Here is a 20,564-nt window from a genome sequence, read left to right as displayed (position 1 = left end):
AAGTCCAGTTCTGCGTGGATCACACGGTGAATTTTGTTTTCAAAAGCAGGCACAATCACTTCACCAAATCCACACACGGCTTCGCCGCGCGTGCGCTTCTCCTCTGTCGAGCTTGTCATGTTTTTTATTTTATTTTGTCACCTTCTTAGGCAAGCGGAGCTCCGTGTCTTCCACCGCAGCAGGGATGTCTGCAGTATATTCTCGACTGCAATGGCAGCACGCCAGGTACTGTGCTCCGTGGTTGTGGCTGCAAGGAGTGGCCGTGCGAACGTGCGTCGCCTGTACAGGACGATACACTCACTCCGCTGGCACCTCCGCGGAACCCCGTAAACTGCCCCCATGTAAGCCCTGGACATCCCGAGACCACATTCGCAGCTGTCCCCTTGCAGCGGGAGTGAAATATCCCGTATCCACCATCCTATTTATACGCGTGCCCCTATTGTCGGCACCAGGGTTTGTTGCGACATAATTTATCACGTGATAGAGCGAAACTAAAACGATTTTTTTTTATTTCATGAAGGTTATCGCCATATCAGTTTCCCCGAAATGTGTAATTGTACATCGCACGTATCTTGTGATATTGTTTCGTTTTTGTGCCGCTCTCTAAGATTTCTGAATGTTCATCTCATGACACGGCACCAGTGGCACAGTTGGAATGAAATGTGGGGGAGGGAATAAATAAATAAACTGCGGAGTTATAAGACGACGCTTCCTCGTCGAAAATTCAACAATTTCTGTAACATCTTCATATTTCAAAACAAAGCATCGCTCCAGGTGGCCTGCTGCCTTTTCCTGCTCGTGCCTGAGAGCTCATCGCCAGCATTCCTCCGCCACTAAAATGTCACCTCCTCCCCTCTCCGCGTCGCTCACAGGCAGTCCCCAGCAGCCAGCACCGAGCTCAAGTGTCGCTCAGAAACAGCCGACGCCGACAGTTCCACAGCGCAGCGCGTCCACCGACAAGGCCCCCGCGGGTTCGTCTTCTTTCACGTTGAAGCCAAAACGGCAGGCCGAACAAGACTTAAATTTCGACTTAAAGCTTTCGTGACTGCAGGGATTCATCTTCTTGGTTCTTTCGGTAAAGTCACGTAGAATGGAAATAATAAAATAATTAAAATAAAACATAGAAACGTCGTGAGAATTATTTTATTATTATATTTTATTTTTATTCTTTTATTATTTCCATTCTACGTGACTTTACCGAAAGAACCAAGAAGACGAACAAGACTTGTCAAAAAAACGATCAGATGCACTTTGACACGTCATGGGCTTTCGCGACCGATATCGTCCACGATGAAGGGGGTTTTTTGGGGGGTTAGATCGTGTAAATATAAATGTGTTGTGAAACCCGCCACCGCCCGACATCATCCAATTAGAGAGCTTTGTCGCGTAAACAAAAATATGCCAATTAGTTACCGGTTCAGCACACCGGTGTGTTGCAGAGTAAACCCACAACATTTACAATTCAAGTACCGTGACGTTTTGCCGTCGATTACAACCAGCCCCATCAGGTGATAACCAGAATTGTGGAGAATTCCTCCCGTTCCGGTCTTAAATACAGCCACGGCTCTCCGGTGTGTCTTCGGATCGCACCGCGTGTTGGTTGACATTTCGTCCCACGTGCTGGAAGTTTCTTCAAATTCAGCCTTTGAAGAATCTCCCAGCGTGCGTGGGGTGAATCGCGCCGTACAGCGACGCAATGCGACCTGAAAAACGAGAGACCTACGGCACGGCGGTGGAAACCTACGCAGCAGCGAGTGCAGATAACCGCTCCATCACCCATGGGGAGGGTTATCCGGGTAGCAAGTTAACCGTGATTGCGAAAAATATGCAATCATGCATCTTTACACCTGCCGGTTTAATTGAGTAGCTGCTACTCGTAGAGGAGTTAGTGACTCGGTGCTCATGTGACCGCGATCGTGTCGGCAAACTAACCGATGGCTTATTCTTTGGGTCTGTCGGTGAAGTCACGGGGATAGGTTCAAAGAAAATAACAAAAAATTACAGAAAACTCTTTTTTTCGAACCTATCTACGTGACTTTACCGAAAGACCCAAGGAATATGAATTCCTGCAATCACGAAAGCTTTAAGTCAAGATTTAACCGATTACGCTGCAAAGCATTTTACGCCGATTCTGCATAGGTTACAAATGAATCCGAATATTTATTTATACTGCATGAGGAATCCGATGAGCAATGAAGCTCTTTTTCATAGATGCTCAGTAGGGGTGGGTCAGACCTTTACAAAACAATACATAAACTGATAGAAGTGCAAAGTATAGGAAAGGTAAGTCACTAAAATAATGTTTTTCTATCGCCTAACCTCCGCGTGTTTTGCATCATCCGTTTTTGTGCTTTTATCCGGGCCAGCCCTCGATCTCAATACCCCAGATAATCGAAAGTTGACAGTACGGCCCCATTGCGTTGTGCACAGGGAGTAGGCAGGTAACGACGTATCGATTCGTCTATTGACATCAACTCTTACCCTCAGGATGTATATGTGTGTGAAAGCTTATGCGTGGGAAACTAACACATGTGAATTATATGCAACAAAAATATATAATTAGGCAATGGAGCAAACGCAACTGTACATACGAGAAGGAAAAAAATAAGATGTGATACAAACTAGATGGTAACAATGGTTAGATGTTATGTCGCTATTTCATTATACCTGATGATGATTGCTTGTGTTGCAATCGAAACGTCGTATGCTATTATTTAATTTATTATTTTATCTTTATACGTGACTTTACCGAAAAAACCAAAGAATAATTCCTGGAGTCACGAAAGCTCCAAAATTAAGATAGATGGTAACAAGACAAATAATAATAATAAAACAATTAAAATTGTGACCTCGAGGGGAGTGAATCAATATACGCTGAAGGAGACATCCTAACTGCTTTGCGGTGCAGTTTCTGCCATGGTACCCACAGGTGCCTTATTGGCCACTGAGAAGGTTGTTATAGTTTGCAATGAAATTCCCAAATGTTAGACGTTACCCTGACAGTCTAGACAAGTCTCACATTGCTGACTGCTGCTGGATTATTATTATAATACATTTTTATTAGATTTTATTTCACTTGCTGTTTTGATTTGCTAAATTAATAGAGCTCATTTTTCCAGGCACAATTGCCTTTTGCTATTCCTCAAATTCTTGGAATATGAATTCAAGTTTAAAATAAAAAATCACTCAGCAGTGTCTCAGTCGAAACTTTCGTCTACAAAGTGCAGTTGGGTTTTTTTTGGGTTGACCAATGTTATGCATCAACAACACTGTGACCAAGAATTTTATAAAATTTAAAGAAAATGATGATGATGATGATAATGGTGATGTTGGTAATGTTCACCACTCTACCCCACCGATAGCCTCAAAAGACTCTTGGGGCAAGTGCAGTTTGCGAGGGGGTGGGTGGCCAGCACCACGCCCGGGCACTTTTATCTCGATATTTAAAGACCTCACCAACTACTCATTTGAGGCTCAGTCGATCTAGGGGAAGCTCAGGACCACTTAAAATAATCGTCACTGGTATTGGCCTTGGAATCGAAATTCGGGTCGCCGGGCTCCCACCGCATCACGCTAACCGCTGCGCCTCCGCTCCCCACTGACACACACTAAAACAACAACACCCTACAGCTCTGCAGCAGCAAAAGTCTGGTCCAGCAGCAGCCGCAGCGGCGGTGGCGGCGAGCGGAGGAGCCAAGCCAAAGTCATGGAGGAAACCCCCAGACCCAGCAACCGCGGCCCAGCGCTCCGGGACAGCCAGTGCCGCCCGACAGACAGGGGTCGTCAGGGGCCACCGGGAGCACGACGAAACACTCGCAGCAGCGGACGTCGTCGGCATCGTCGTCCTCTGCCAGCAGTCCCGCTGATGCCGCCGCCGCTGCAGCAGCAGCATCTGCAGCTGCCACCCCCGCTGCATCGACTAAGCCGGAGCAGAAGCCGCACCCGCAGCTCAAGTAGGTGCCCGGCCCCCTTTCTGTCGCGCTCACAAACATGGGAGCAGCTTCGGTCTCGCTTCGAGTCACCGTGGCTTTCGATCGCAGATTGGAAAGAAAAAAAAAACATCTCTTTGGAGCTGCCTTTTGTGTTGAGTTTGTTGTTATTTCCCCCGCACTTACGATTAGCACGGTTGGCTACGTACGGTGCGAAAGAAGTTCAACATACATACGCACGTACGTAGATTTTGTGGAATAATTTCCGAGTAAGCTTCACCGACGTCTGTTTTGCAGCGCGTCCTCGAAGCTCGATATGCCGCGTCCCGCACGTCGATTCGATCGATCGTTCCGTTTCTAGCCTTTCCTCGATCCGAGGGCTGGCCGTGTGATGGATTATCCTACACAAGTTTAACACGTAGGCCTTCGCGACCAATATTATTCATAATCAACGTTTTTGGGTTTAGATCGCGTTGTTTATAAATGTGTCTGGCGAATTGCCCGATGATGCTGGATGCAATTACCAGCGAAACGTCGTACTCAAATTGTAAATGTTGTGGTTTCCCGCTTCAACACACCGGTGGGCTAAAGCAGTGAACTATTTGTCTTTTGTCAACGTGACACTTTTTTTACTGATTGGCCGTGTCGGGTGTGGAGGGTTACGACACATTTATAAATAACGCGATCTAAACCCAAAAACGTTGAGTATCCTACACCAGTTTTTGCGTATTTTCCCACACTGAGTTTTAGGTTGACCTCAACGTCACTTTCCTGGCAGTCTCCGGGTTTCCTTATCTTTTTTTGCTTTTTTCCCCAATTCTTACCACGTCATGCTTGAATAGGTCACACCTGGGCTGGGATGCCGCCCTTCATATGCCCTACAAACAGTGTCCATTGAGCATCAAGCCAAATTGTTTATTTCTCAGAGCTGGAGTAAAACCAACTTCGGTGAGATTTTTACTTCATGATGATTGTTTTTTTCGTAGTAACCGGGCTCCACTTGAGGCTTTAATGACCGATGACGACCCGGATTCGAAAACAGGCTCCTCTACGGTGACGGCTCGCTGCTCCGACCCGCGAGCCAAATGCTGACCTGGCCACCACTTAGGCAGCCCCACGCTGAACCCAAAACACTCTTAATTCTGCTCGGTTATTAAAATAGCGACAGAGATGCACATAAAGAGTACACACACCCCGCTTGCTGTCCCCACTCGCTGGGGCAGCGAGAAAAATCTCCTCCCCCTAAATTCAGGAGCAGAGCGTTTGGGACTAAGGTCTGCGGAGTTTATGTACCAACCCCCCCTCACTCCCCCACGTCGCGGTTTGTGCTCTGTACGGGACTCCTACTGGAATATAATTAAACATATGCTTTAAATAGCAAACACAAGATGAACAATGGCATTGTCGCGACATTATCGTTGTCATCCACATTTCTTGTGTTGCCATTTTTGTCCAACCAAGACTTAGTCGACCAAGACGTAGTTGACCGATACGTAGTCGACCGAGACGTAGGTGACCGCTACATCGCAACCTTGCGTGTTTTTGTTTGTACGTCTCAGCGATTCGTTGGGCCAAACCAACCGCATCACTTTTTTACCCCCCGCCCGCCCCCCGCGTGTCCCCAACCAACAGCAAGTCGCGGTCGGTGTCGGGCACGATGGGCGGCGGGGACGGCGCCGGCAAGGCCGGTTCCGGCGAGGAGGAGGCCAAAGCCGAGACGATCCGGACGCTGCGCAAGTCGTTCGCAAGCCTCTTCTCCGACTAAGGCCCATGGTCGATGACGCGCGCTACGCGACACGCGAACTTGTCGCTGCGTCGCCGGCGCGGGTGGCTCGCTCGCATGACTCGCTGAATGTCTCAACATTCAAGCGAACTTCCACTTAAGTTTCCATCAGTTAACGGATATTGTCTTAGGTGTGAACCAGGTTTAAAGTAGGGCTCGGATATTCAATTGTTTCATAAACGGATCACTCTAATGATCAATTGCTTGACTGTATGGATAAGATGGAAATAGTTGGGGGGGGGGGAGGAAGTCTCATCTACGTTCCCACGTGTGCCGCTGGACGGGAGGTGATAGGCGAGACTTTAGTGACGTCATTGGCATCAACAGCTGCGTCACGCTGGGCGTGGCTTATGGGGGGTTTCCCTCCTTCAGGAAACAGAACGTGGGGGGCAGCCGCCATTTTTTCACGGGCTCAAGTGACTGACTGTGTAAATTAGTTGATTGCAATATTTAATTGGTTCATCGGCTAATCGTCCCAACTCTGGTTTAAAATCTCGTTCACGGTGTGGCTGGTTCTAAACTGAAAAAAAATACTCAACACGTTTGTCAATAATACTGCTTTTAAGGAGAAAAAACAGGCAATGTTTAGGGCAATGACCCCTCGTCCTAGCACATTAATAGAGCAGAACCATTTCCCAAAAACATCGACGAGTATATATATTTATTTTTAAGGCCAAAGTATCATTGACATACATGTTGAGTTGTTGTTGTTAACTGTGCGTTTGCACCACTGCCAACGCAGCAACAGCGTCACCAACATAATCTGGTTCTCGAATCAGTTCTGGAGCACAACGCGAGTCCGTTGAAGGTCGGCCTCTGCCCATATAATCGGCTAGCCCAAAGACACAACCAGATCACTTGCTTAAACGAATGCTGCCAGGATGCGTTAATCTGGAAGGCCTATCAACAGAATGGCAAAATATTCTGTTATACTGCAAATTACTTGGTGCACACTTAACATTTATTTTACAATTTACAGCTGAAGGCGAGGGTGGGTTTTTTTCTTTCAGTAGCAAACCGATGTTACTTCGAAGTAGGGCCTCAATTCACATGGAGCTGTCCGGGGCTGAGCTCTGATAAATATTTCTAGGGGTTAGGGGGTTAAGGGCCCCGGGGAGAATATTCCATGAGAAATGAAGCCCTGCTTTTAAGCGTTAAGTGTGAGTGAAGGACAAATCTGTGCTGGTCCTGCATAGGCCTCATCCCAGCTCTCGCCTCCTATTCATTTTCCGCCCTCTCAAACGTGACCACAAACCGTGGCTCAGACCGAGTGCATTTCGCTTAAATTAACTTAAAGCCACCGAAACGGTTCAATACACTTACTATTCAATGCTTTTCCGTCCAATAATCTCTCTCAGATATCGTATGGACTCGATGAAGCTAAAGGCATACGGCTACAATCAAGAGTTATGTGCAGATTGTGGTTTGCCTGTCGATTTATTTTCAAATAACATACTCGGTAACATCAGGACCCGAGTCTATACATGTTTGCTAAGTAGAAATAAGTAAACACGCGGCAATCGATAACCTGACATGCAGTTTCAGTTCGTTGCTACATAAATCCTAATTATATCGCATGCTAAGGGTATTATCCGCAATTGTGTGGAGGGTTACGGTATTTGATTTGCACGAGGTTTTGGTTATAGAATAATCTGCGTCATTTTAACATCATACTATTCCAATGAGACTGAATTCCGTGAGTTCAAATAAATAATGATTTAGAGGGGTCCAAACACTGAGTAGAATTCGATAGTCGGAGGCGTTATCCGGGGGTATTTTAACGTTGAGATTTCTGCTTGCAGTGCGTTTTTACGACAGCAGACATTGCAGACCGCCCCCCCCCCCCGCCACCCCACATGAGCAACTTGGACACGTTCGCTTTTAGAGCCCCTCCAGTTTGACAAAACCCTTCCCTGCCGCCAATGTCCACATCCCTCTTAGAAAACGGTTCCCCGAGCATGACGGACGTGTGAATGGTGCGGCGTGAAACAACAACAACAAAAAACCACCCCACTCGTTCTTTGCCGACCCGTTTATTTTGTGTGCAGCCTGAGCAATGCGAGTCGAGGAGGAGGGCGGACGTTTCATTCCCTCTGTGCCCCGCGCTTCTCCCTGCATGGGTCACATTCGTCGTGTTGGATCCACCACATCGGCTGCACGTGCGGTCGTCCTCGTTCCAGAGAGGGCGGGGGGAGCGGCAGAGATCAAGAGCATGTCATTTGGAAAATGTGCACGCCAATGGCAAACTCGGGTTGCCACGTGGCCCGGTTTTCCCAGGATCTCCTTTTTGAGATAGCTATTCTGGGTAACCTGTAAGTCTAAGTCAGTGCACAACAAAAGTAATAATATTCTTAGGTTTTTTCGGTAAAGTCACGTAGGTAAAAATTTTAAATTAATAAAAGTAGTATAAAATTTACTTGATACAGCAAGCGTGCTGTGACGGTTCCACCTGAAGACGGAAGCTTGTGTTGCCTCCGAAACGTCGTGATTTTTATTATTTTATTTTTATTTTATATTTTTATTTTATTTATTTTATTTTACTTTTATAAATTTTTATTTTTTACCTACGTGACTTTACCGAAAAAAACCTAAGAGTATGAATCCTTGCTGTCACGAAAGCTTCAAATCTAAAAGTAATAATAATAATAATACACCACTCTAGACAATTCGTACACACGTAGTTTTCGCCTCTTGCCAATATTGGTGAGATATTATTCTCCCCGCGTGATATGTCCAGGTGTTTGCGTTCCCCAAGAGGCAGGCAAACACCGACAGCTGCAGGCGCATTCCAATTTCTTCCAACTCGTGTTGTCGCTGTCGGGACGGAGCGGTGGTGCAGCGGTGCGGTTGCTCGCAGTGGCCGTAGCGCGGTCGGCATGAGGCCTCGGAACCAAATGGGGGCCCCTTTCCCACCCCCCCCCCTGCACTGACCTCTACGTCATTGACCTCTCCTCTCGCGATTTTCCTTCCCGTATTTTTCCGCATGAGCCAGCGCCGTCCCCTCCCAGCATCGTCGTCCCCAGTGGCAAGTCGCTTGCATGTCGGAGGTGCCCCGCTTTGCGCCCAGCCCTGCGTTCATCCCGCGCGTCGGGACGATGGCCTCGATCGAATCGGCCGACCTACGCCCCGGGGTGGCCACTCAACCTCGCTCGCTGTTTTGAACGAATCGACACCCACGCGCAAAGGTTAAGAATGATAAGTAGATGGAAAGTATTTATACTCCTGTGTGTCGTTTAAAAAAAATGGGGGTGGGGGGGGGGGTGTATGTGCAATCTGGGCTTGAATTTGATCGAATTTCAAGTAGCTTCGATTTGCATTTCACTTGTCGTCGTAAATCTCTATCGGCTGTCGGCGACCTTTCCGGGCAGTTGTTTTGGTTCGGCGGTATTTGTCTTCCTTAGGGGGGGGGGGGGCACACGTGAAGCCAGTTGTCTCGACCACTCCACGCAGGATGTGTTGAAGGAGAGCCCAGCGACACCTTCCGGGAGAGGCTTGGCTGTGAGTGAGTGCAGCGCGACCGGTTCAGGTGCTCAGCGCGGTCCCGCGAGGGATCTTTAGCACTTTCTCCGCTGGCAACCCGAGAACGAGGATGAGCACTGAGCGCAAAATCGGAACAGGAAAAGTTGTCTTCTCAAAACGCAAGTCAGTGTTTTTTAGAGGATGCAACCTGACCTGGGGAGTGGACAAAAGCGTTTAACAGATGATCTGTTTGGTTTTGATTGCTCGCTTTTAACGGGAGGCTCAATTCCAATCTTCTACAAGTCATCATTATCATCATATTATTACGAATGTATGGAAAGATGTGTGTTTTCGTCACCATCATCATATGCCACCACCATTATCATACTTTCACTCTTCACAATTTATTTCTCGCTTTAGGCCACGTTGCTATCTGGCCAGAGTTTCTCGTAAATATCTCTACACCATGATACTGCTGTTCACCACGGTGGCGAGATATTAACTCTCTCACCTGATATGCAGAGGACGTGGGTTCGACCCCGACCCTGATGCCTGTATATGTGGAGTTTGCATGCTCTCCCCGTGGTCACGTGGATTTTTCTCCAGGTCCTCCTGTTTTTCCCCTCGACGTTCAGAATCAACGTGTTTTGCTGATTCTAAACATGGAACACGCGTTAAGAGTGCATTATCCGCCTGCTGTTAATGTCCACGTGATAAACCACCTCGTTGAGCCATCATTTGTGATCGCCAGGTCGCTCAGTGGACATTACCTGGCAACATAAAAAAAGTTAATTGTTTTTCTTGGTTCTTTCGGTAAAGTTACGTAGAAGGGAAATAATAAAATAATATAAATAAAACATAATAAAATACAAGAACAAATACAAGAAAGGGGCTGTCGAAAAGACAACTCATTCAGACGCTGTCTTTCCGACAGCCCTGTTCTTCACCCGAGGACGGCTGCTTGCGTTGTGGCCGAAACGTCGTGAGAATTGTATTTTATTATGTTTTATTTTTATTATTTTATTATTTCCCTTCTACGTGACTTTACCAAAAGAACCAAGAAGATGAATCCCTGCAGTCACGAAAGCTTTAAATCGAAAAGTAATTGTTTGTAGTGTATAGATATATATCAATCGTTCCAGTTCTAACTCAACAACCGAGCGGAGCACAATGACGAGCCCCGCTGTGCACGTGACCACTCGACAATTGAGAATTTCTATCATCTCGGCACCGCGACGACGAAAACAAGTCGTTGGCATTGCACCGCACCCCGTGGGCCTGAACTCTTCCCTGCACTGCCGAGGCAAAGGCTTTCCCGTCGAAGGTGTCGTCGATGAGTCCATCGCTAATTGTGCTGCAAAAGAGCGCGCCCCTTTTTACTGACATCAGTTAGGGGGGGTTGTCGTTCCGACGGTCAGCCAACCTCTTTCATTTGCGAGTAAAGTCTGTAAGTTATTCGTGTTTTTTGCTGCTTGTTAAATTACCGAGAGGAGGAGGAGCAGAAGGAGGAGAAAACATTTGATTCAAATGTCCACCGTTTTTAATTCGGTGAATGTTTTCACGATATTCATGGTGGCGGTGGCGGAGGGCGAATAGTAAAATCCCGCGTTTGACGACGTGTGTTTAGTTTGCCGTGCGTTTCAAATGGACAGTCATTGCTTGCCGTCTCGTAAACGTGTGGGCTGCCAGTGTTTGTAAATGTGAAGTCGATGCGTTTGAACAACAACAAACAAAAAAAAAACATAATAAAAATGAAAGTGTCTGTGTTCGCTGAGTTTTTTCTTCCCGTTGTGAATAGTATTTCTGTTTAAAGTGTAACAGGTATTCAACGTCACGTGCGGGCTCTATTAATTCGTTTCAATTCTACGCAGAGCTGAGATTAAAACTTTCTTCTCCACTCTCATGCCACTTTTTTGAGGATCAGAATCACAAAATTTCTTTATCCCGGAGGAATCCGATTAGCTATAAAGCTCTTTTTCACATATGTCCAGTAGGGGCGGGTAAGAACGTTACAACAACAAGCAGTATAAAAAGCATGATAGTCGTGCAAAGTACAGGAAAAGTAAACAAGCCATGAATGCCACGTTTCCGCAACCATTAAATAAGTGCACCCAGCGACTCAGAAACAGCCCTGGGCCGTTGCTGCAGAGCTCAGATTTTGTCCAAACACTCCACAAAGCACACGGATCCATGTGCTCGACCCATCCCACTTCATCTTGCCTGCAAGCTTACCCTGCCCTGACCGAAGAAAGCCATTGCAAAAAAGCACATTCCTGCGGAGGGAGCTGGTAGGAACGTTGGGTTGCTCGGTCAATGGCCAGGGTCAACGGCGGCGTGGTGTATTCCGAGTTTTATAAGGGCACCACGGGGTGACCAGCCCCTCCCCACCCAGCCCCTCCCACCTCCCACCCAGCCCCTCCCCACCCTCCCCACCCAGCCCCTCTCCACCCAACCCCACCCTCCCCACCCAGCCCCTCCCCTCCCCACCCAGCCCCTCCCCACCCAGCCCCTCCCTGCACGATGCACGGACACAATAATCCCCTGTGGGCTGGTGGAACCAGTGGGTTCTTACCAGTAAAATGTTGTTTATAACAGGAATAGCTTTTATCGCAGACTTCGGCTAAGTTAGCCCAGGGGTCGTGCTACATGCGGCTCCAGCGCCGCATGCGGCTCTTTAAAGGCTGCTTCGTGAGGTTATTAAGCAACCATCGTCTCGTTTTCACATGCTTTGCGGCTCTTGGTATGTTGATATTTTTTTACCGAATTAAAAAAAATGTCTCGATGTTTTGGTTGCCGACCCCTGCGTTAGCCAATTCCCATAAAAAAATATCTTTATACGATTGTCTTTTTAAAAAAATGCAAACGTCCCTGGATCTGAGCCTATGTGACGGACGCAAACGACACCATATTGCCACGTGGCCCACATGACCCACGTGAAGGCACGCAGCTCGATTCTGAGAGGGCGCCATGCGGCCCGCTGAAGGGAGCAACCACGTGGCACCGAGTCGGCCCAATAAGGCTAAAACTATTTACACTAAATTTCGATTTAAAGCTTTCGTGACTGCAGGGATTCATCTTCTTGGTTCTTTCGGTAAAGTCACCGAAAGAACCAAGAAGATATTTACACTATATTAGTTTTTTAACCAGGTTAAGCCCACTGAGCTATGTAGCTCTTTTTCAGAAACCATCTGCCCACAAATGATAGTTCAACGAAGTGGCTTGTCACGTGGGAATTTATTGCGGCCAAATACTCAAAACGCACAGTGTTTCTAAATGTTTAGCGAACAACCAGAGGACCCGGAGAAAAATCCACGCAACCACGGGGAAAACGTGCGAACTCTAAATATAAAGGCTTCAGGGTCAGGATCGAACCCACGACCTCCTGTACACCAGCTGAGGCAGTTAACGTCTCGCCATCGTGCCACCCAAATTGAACAACAGGTTGAGCCCGCTTCTTGAACCGAGGTGGCGTGCTTCCGGTCACTGCGTCACCGCATCGCGTGCTTTCAGATGCGGTTTTGCGGCCGTCTGGAACGCTCCTTCGCAGCGGCGGCTTTTGACTAATTCTAGATTTGAAGCTTTCGTGACTGCAAAGATTCATACTCTTAGGTTTTTTCGGTACAGTTACGTAGGTAAAAAATAAAATTACAATTAATAAAATTAAAATTAAAATCACGACGTTTCAAGTAATACAGCAAGCGTGCTGTGACGGTTCCACCTGAAGACGGAAGCTTGTGTTGCCTCCGAAACGTCGTGATTTTTATTTTACTTTTATTAACTTTTGACTAGCCATCGAACAAAGACGATCACCACATCGCGTGCTTTCAGATGATTTTCTGCGGCCATCTGAAACGCTCTTCCGATTTTAGGAAGAACTTTTCAATCCAGATTGAAAACTAATTTCTAAACAACTGCTTTTTGTGTTTGTTGTCCTTCCCCCGCACCTCCGATTATCACGGCTGGTTACATACGGTGCGAAAGGAGTTCAAGAGACGCACATTCCCAATGTGTCGTGAAATCACAGCACAAGCCTTTCCGTCTTACTGAAGCGTCGAGTGAGCGGGCCAATTTGGTCAAAATGTATCACGGACGGATAGTCACTCACCATCCCTGCTGCATGTACGTGCGTACATATGTTGAACTTCTTTCACACCGCGCATAGCCAACCGTGCTAATCGGAGCTGCGGGCTACGCACAATGAGTCGACACTGCTCCCGGGAACACTTGCAGCGTCCACTGCAGAGGCAAAATGACGGCGTAGTCGCTTGCATAACGTGGCACAGCACCTAGAGTCACGCAGGAGGCACGCAAGGCATTTACTACAAGAAATGCGACGTCGCGGATTTGGATCTGGCCAAATTGTGTTTTGATTCGAGCGCCAATGCAACAACTGTGTTCGTGTAAACGTAACATTCAGCAGGGTTGTGATGTCCGTTGTTTATCTAATAAAGCATCGCCGAGTCCCAAGAATGCGTTCCAGGTGGCCTCCACGCTTGTTGTATAGTTTGAGTTTGCATGTTCTCTCTCTTCCCGTGGTGGCGTGGATTTTTCTCCGGGTCCTCCGGTTTTTCCCTCCACATTCACAAATATGCGTTCAGAATATTTGGCTGCTATACATTTGTGGCCAGGTCGCTTCTGAAAAAGAGTTCTACACCTCACCGGGTAGAATAAAAAAAAATTGTTAAGTTTAAAGGAGCAATCCACCGAGCACCTGCACTGATGTTGATTTCATCGCCACCAGCTCCTCGGCAGACGTCCTTTCAAAAACGATTTCCATTCCATGGCTATCCCCCCCCCCCCCCCCCATCATTATTCGTGAGCATTAGCCACCAATGACGACTATCATCCATTCTAGGGTGGGTATCACCATCTCATGAGCCACCAATCCCGCATTCAAGTCGCTTGTTCAACACGTATGGACATGAACAAATGTAGCGTTTGTAAGTATCGTACAGAAGAGATGCTCAAATGTGTGTGCAGTAATTCCCTCGTTATTCGCGAACTTGATCGCGGTGTTGGCTATCCGCGAATCGCATCTGGAACTCTACACGACTGCTACATCGAGAGAGAGAGAAAGAAAGTGCTGAGATGAAGTGCCAAAAGTGATGAGAGATAAAGTGATGAGAGAGAGTGTAATGCGAGAAAGTGATGACATCAAGTTATGAGAGAGAAAGTGATTAGATAAAGAGATGTGTTCTGATCATTGTCATGCATTTGATAGCCAAATTATGCATTTATTTAAGGTAACTTCTTTTTAAAAGGCCAATATCATTATCCGCAAAATTTTGCTATTTTACGAGCATCTCCGGAACGTATCCCGCGCGAATAACGAGTCAACCCTGTAAACATGTTTTCACAACTCGTCCATTGGTGATCGCTGGCGGCAGCCGCCGGCACGCGTTCGATGGAGGGCACGCGCGCGCACAACGCAAGCGCCGCGCGGTGATAATCGTTACGCGAAACCCCCACGTTGCAACACAACGTAGCGGGCTCATCTTCCCAAAGCCCGGCGCGTTAATATCGGAGCCGGGGGTGTACGGTGACGGATTTCACGAAACCCTCGGGAAAGTTACAAACAGCGCCATCGGTGTGGTTGCGACGATGCATGCGGTGCGGTGTGGTCGCGTACGGTGCAATCGAGTTGGGTTGAGTGGCTGGATGAGTAACCGGGCTGCGTGACCCTTGGCACATTTGGCTCATTGTGAACTCCCCGAGCCAGCCACAGCCACCCCCCCGCCCCCCTAGGATCGAGCGAAACAGTTTTTCGTGAGTTATTTATGAACACAACGTGCCCACCACCAGACACACCCTGTGTCTGCGTGAGTCTCGAACACCTTCCCCCACCCGGTGCTTGCGAACGCCAGCAACTAAAAAGTTGAATAGAAAATTGAGTGGGGGCTTGGGGAAGAGGTTAAAGTGGGGTTACGGGCAGGGTCGGTGGGAAAACCGGTACTAAGGTGGTGGATGTGATAGCTGGTAGTATATCGGTAAGTGCTTTGAATAGTAGTGGAATGGTGCGCTATTTGTTTTATGCCGTAAAAAGTTCATTGTTGTACCGTACTTATTAAATATTTTTTTTTTACCAGCTGAGGCCCACTGACCTATCTAGCTATTTTTCAGAAGCGACCTGGCTACCACAAATGATAGCTCGACGAAGTGTCAAATCGCGTGGAAATTCTAAATGTGGAGGGAGAAGCCGGAGGATTCGGAGAAAAATCCACGCGACTCCAGGAAGAACATACGAACTCTAAATATACACCAGGTGTCAGGATCGGGGTCAAACCCACGACCTCCTGCATACCAGGCGAGGTAATTAACATCTCACCGTGGCGTCACTGCCCCGGCTTTCACAAATCTGCACCGACCAGCGTGGTGAAGTATGGTCAAATGACCCCCACGACCTGTACGGCACGGGGATGTGCTCGTCAGAAGTGTATTTACAAAGGGCTGTACGTTTTGTTTCTATTACAGATAATTCCAGTTTGTTTCGATGTTCTGTGTTATCCATTTATTTATGTTTAAAGGTTCATATTTCTGTTATTTACAGTGTTATATTTAGAGTATGCTGTCATTCTTGATCATGGAGTAAAACAAATGCCATCAAATGTTTACGTGATCCATCATGCAGTCACACAGGTCCACCAAGGAAACTGGAAGAATAACTGCAAGGTCTGAAACATGGCTAATTGTAAACTTATGAGATAAATATAATTAGATAATAATGCAGTCCTTTTATCAATCCACTACTGGATGAAGAGGGCTTCTACACGCCTTGTCAGTCATGGGGGTTATGTGACCATACTTCACCACGCTGGTCAGTGCAATTCTAAATTTGAAGCTTTCGTGACTGCAAGGATTCATACTCTTAGTTTTTTCGGTAAAGTCACGTAGGTAAAAAATAAAATTAAAATTAATAAAATTAAAATTAAAATCACGACGTTTCGGAGGCAACACAAGTCTCCGTCATCTGGCTGTGACGATCCCACCTGATGACGGAGACTTGTGTTGCCTCCGAAACGTCGTGATTTTATTATTTTATTTTTATTATTTTTAAATTTCATTTTTTACCTACGTGACTTTACCGAAAGAACTAAGAGTATGGTCAGTGCAAGTCCGTGAAGGGTGCAGCTGTGTCCAGGTCCTGGTATCACTCACCACGAGGGTTGCCACCTGTCCTGGTTTTCCTAGGATTGTCATCTTTTTGAAGTACAATAGCTGTTCTTAGTCGAAATGTGTAAACCTTCCCGGGACATTAATAGGCCGAGTTTGTCAGTTATCTTGTAGATAATAATACACCACCATTGGAACCTCATTTGCCAGTAAAAAATATGATAATTGTTTTTTTACTCTTCCATCTGGCAACAAAACTGACACCTTATTTTTACAAGGAGTCATGTTTGCATAGACCACAATACCTGCAGTCATAATGCAAACAAAAAACATAACTCTGATAATGTATGCACTGTCCTTGAAGTTGATTGGTCCACACCCGAGACAGCTTTCCTTAGTGCCTAGTCTCACATGGGTTGGACCAGATGACGCCAAAAGGCGCATTATCAGAGTTATGTTTTTTTTGTTTGCATTATGACTGCAGGTATTGTGGTCTATGCAAACATGACTCCTTGTAAAAAAAGGTGTCAGTTTTGTTGCCTGATGGAAGGGTAAAAAAACAATGATCACAATAATACATTATGAGATCTTCCGATATATTTTTTGTACTTCAGAGGTGGCATCCCTGCCTCGCCACTGCTGTTAGCGGTGGCCGGAAGTCAAACTCATGTGGCCCCGGGTTCATGGCCTAGTGCGTGAATCACTCCACTGCGCCTCCCCACCCTCCATATTGAGGCAGCAAAAAAAAAATCTGTAAATATTAAAACGAACACTCATCATCCGCGACGAACATTCCACTATTTCCGTGCAATGCCCATACTTTGGGTGATGAAAAACAACCACAAAGGCTGGGCTTGTCACCAGCTTGCGAAGAAGGTTCTAGTTCAATTGCCCCGCCACGTGCAAGTTAGTTGTGCTGCCGTCAGCAATTTTTTTTATTTCCATTCATCAATGGCACCTTGTCAACAAGTAAACAGCCTGAACCGCCGTCACAGCCACGGCACCTTAGAGACGCGCTCACGCTCAAGACCGAGTCAACCTAAGGGGTGGTGGTGGGGGTTGGGGGTGGTTGCCACAAACCAAGGAATCTGACGCCCCACCACGATTTCCAGGTTGCCGTCCGTGCATGGACCTCGGCATTGAACCCGCGCCGTGGCCGTGAGTGAGCGGGCGGGTGGGTGGGCGGATGGGTGATGGGGTGCCGGGTTGAGTGACCCTTGCCCCACTTGGCTGAACGAACGAGAAACGTGGGCCGATGTGGCCCCAGCTTCTTGTGTTTTCGCGAGTTATTTATGAACACAACGTACCCCGAGAGACCCCCCACCCCGAGTGTGTGTATGGCCGGGCGTGGTTGCTGGCCACCACAACCACCCCTCGTGTGCCATTGGCGACCTTCACAAGTGCTGATGCTGCTGCTGCTCGCGAACAGCCCTTGCCCCAACAGTCTGTTGAGACTACACCGTGGGGATGGGGGGGGTTACACTATGAGACCTCCTTTACCAGTGGCAAAATATAGTAATAGTTTTTTACCCTTTCAACAGTTGAACAACTCAAAGACAGCGCACTATCAGAGTATTGCGAGCTCGGGGTAAGCATTTACACTATGAGACCTCCTTAACCAGTGGCAAAATATAGTAATAGTTTTTTACCCTTTCAACAGTTGAACAACTCAAAGACAGCGCACTATCAGAGTATTGAGAGCTCGGGGTAAGCATTTACACTATGAGACCTCCTTTACCAGTGGCAAAATATAGTAATAGTTTTTTACCCTTTCAACAGTTGAACAACTCAAAGACAGCGCACTATCAGAGTATTGCGAGCTCGGGGTAAGCATTTACACTATGAGACCTCCTTAACCAGTGGCAAAATATAGTAATAGGTTTTTTACCCTTTCAACAGTTGAACAACTCAAAGACAGCGCACTATCAGAGTATTGAGAGCTCGGGGTAAGCATTGAAACTATGAGACCTCCTTTACCAGTGGCAAAATATAGTAATAGTAATAGGGTAAAAAACCTATTACTATATTTTGCCACTGGTAAAGGAGGTCTCATAGTGTAAATGCTTACCCCGAGCTCTCAAAACTCTGATAGTGCGCTGTCTTTGAGTTGTACACCTTTTGGCGTCATCTGGTCCAACACCAATGGAGACTAGGCTCTAAGAAAAGCTGTCTCGGGTGTGGACCAATGAACTTCAAGGACAGTGCATATCATTATCATCATCAGAGTGGTTTCTTTTTGTTTGCATTTTGACTGCTTGTGTTGTGGTTATTGCAAACATGATGCCTTGTATAAAGGTGTCAGTTGTTGTACCAGTTGAAAGGGTCTTGGTTGTGCGGGTGTATCGGTGCGGGTTGTCACCTCTCGGCTGTTGCAAGTGACACACACACAACCCCGCATACATCTCACGCGTGCTTGACACACCAGGCGTGCATCACCGCACTTGGCTCCGGTAGAGGGTGTGGATGTGTCTCTCACTCGCACTCCTGCTCGGGTACATGTATATAGTAACAACATGTTATTATATACATGGTCCCACTGAGGTGTGAACTTCTTTTTCAGAAGCGACCTGGCCACAAATGATAGCTTCAACAATTGTGGTTTATAGTGGGGAAATTTATTGCAGTAGAATAATACTGGTAGGAACCTCCTGGTTACACCAGCCCACATGGGCATTATTGTGTCCGTCCGTCCGTCGTGCATACAAAAATGGGAGGGGTGGGGCTGGGTAGAGAGGGGAGGGTGGGGAGGGGCTGGGTGGAGAGGGGAGGGTGGGGAGGGGCTGGGTGGGGAGGGTGGGGAGGGGCTGGGTGGGGGGTGGGAGGGGTGGGGCTGGGTGGGGAGGGCTGGTCACCCCGTGGTGCCCTTATAAAACTCAACGTTTAACCTACTCACGTCAGGCTTGTGCCCGCCCTCACAGTCGGGCATATTTGCGGAATACACCACGCCGCCGTTGACCCTGGCCATTGACCGAGCAACCCAGCGTTCCTACCAGCTCCCTCCGCAGGAATGTGTTCTAAATGCACGATTTAGAGGCGACCTGGCCACACATAATAGCTCATCGCAGGGGCTAACATCATCACGTGGGAATTTATAATAATAGCAGAATAAATTAATCTCAACGCGCGTTGTTGCTAAATGTGCAGGGCAAAACCTGAGAACACAGAGAAAGAAATCCACGCGACCACGGGGAGAACGGTGCGCACTCCAAATATACCAGGGGTCAGGGTCAGGGTCAGATTTGGGATCGAACCCACGACCCTCCGTATCTCACCTGCGTTCAGCCTCTCTACATTGGCTTCTAGTTCAAATTCACATTGAGTTTAACATTCTCCTACTTGTGTTCAAGGCTTTTACATGGGCCTGCTCCGCCAAACATTCAGGAGTTGATTCAGCAACACATTTATTTCTATAAATGTGTTGCTGAATCTGAGTTCTTGACCTTGGAGGTCAAAAACTCAGTTGATGGGAGACGTTTATATCCCAGCTGAAGATCCCATCACCGGTTTAAAAAAAATGTCTCTCTATCTCTCCCGAGTTCTCTATATGACGTTCTCTTTAGTATTTCTCTCCCCGGTTACTTCTCGCTTATTTTCCTTGTTTAAATGCCTGGCGCTCCGTGATCCATTGTTTAAGGGCTCCATTGTTTAAACTGCCACGCCTGGAGATGGGATCGAACCGGTGCCCTCTGTGTGTTGACCGTGCATTACACGGTAGCAGCACGGACTGGGGGGGGGGGGGATAATGCAGTACAAGATATTCAATTCAGTATAAACAGTACAGTATGTGCAGCACAGTATGTTGAGTTCAGTATATACAGTGCAGTATATGCAGTACAGTATATGCAGTACCAAAAAGCACACCTGCCGGTGTATCACTGTGCAGCACACTTCAAAATATTAACTCGAAGACAAAATAGAACAGTAAACATACGACGTAATGTTTTCTCTTAAAAGCAGGCATGTTTGATTGTTACCCCCCCCCCCGCATCAATCCTCTAATACGCCTCCAAAAGTTACAACATCGCTGGGATTCCATGAGGAAATGGGTTGAAATAATTCAAGTTATCCAAATAAACATTGCATTTTTTTTTATCTGAATAAGCAGGGTAACTCTGGGTTTGTTCTCTCTTTAATGGGACCTCGTGGTGTCAATTACTCGTATTAATGCATTTTTTGGTCTTGAATATAACTGGACAGAAGCCATCGCATTTGGCTTAGTGCTGACTCGATGCCACAGTAATATCCTCTTGGCCTGTGCATGATTCACCGCAACGTTCGTCAAT

At 47.1% G+C, this 20,564-nt stretch overlaps 1 protein-coding gene across 1 annotated transcript in view; it reads left to right on the top strand.

Moving 5' to 3' along the window:
- Positions 1 to 10,933, top strand: part of LOC133351613 (synapsin-2-like) — a 154,659-nt gene extending 143,726 nt beyond the window's left edge. Inside the window, 5 exon segments of the mRNA XM_061566935.1 lie at positions 150 to 225; positions 873 to 971; positions 3,631 to 3,707; positions 3,709 to 3,953; positions 5,562 to 10,933. Coding sequence (XP_061422919.1) covers positions 150 to 225; positions 873 to 971; positions 3,631 to 3,707; positions 3,709 to 3,953; positions 5,562 to 5,694 — 630 coding nt within the window. The 3' untranslated portion in view covers positions 5,695 to 10,933.
- Positions 10,934 to 20,564: the final 9,631 nt, after the last annotated feature.

Source organism: Lethenteron reissneri, chromosome 38, assembly GCF_015708825.2.
Source record: "Lethenteron reissneri isolate LAM-NWPU_2019-01 chromosome 38, ASM1570882v1, whole genome shotgun sequence".
NCBI lineage: Eukaryota > Metazoa > Chordata > Hyperoartia > Petromyzontiformes > Petromyzontidae > Lethenteron > Lethenteron reissneri.
This window is presented reverse-complemented; position numbering and strand designations above follow the sequence as displayed.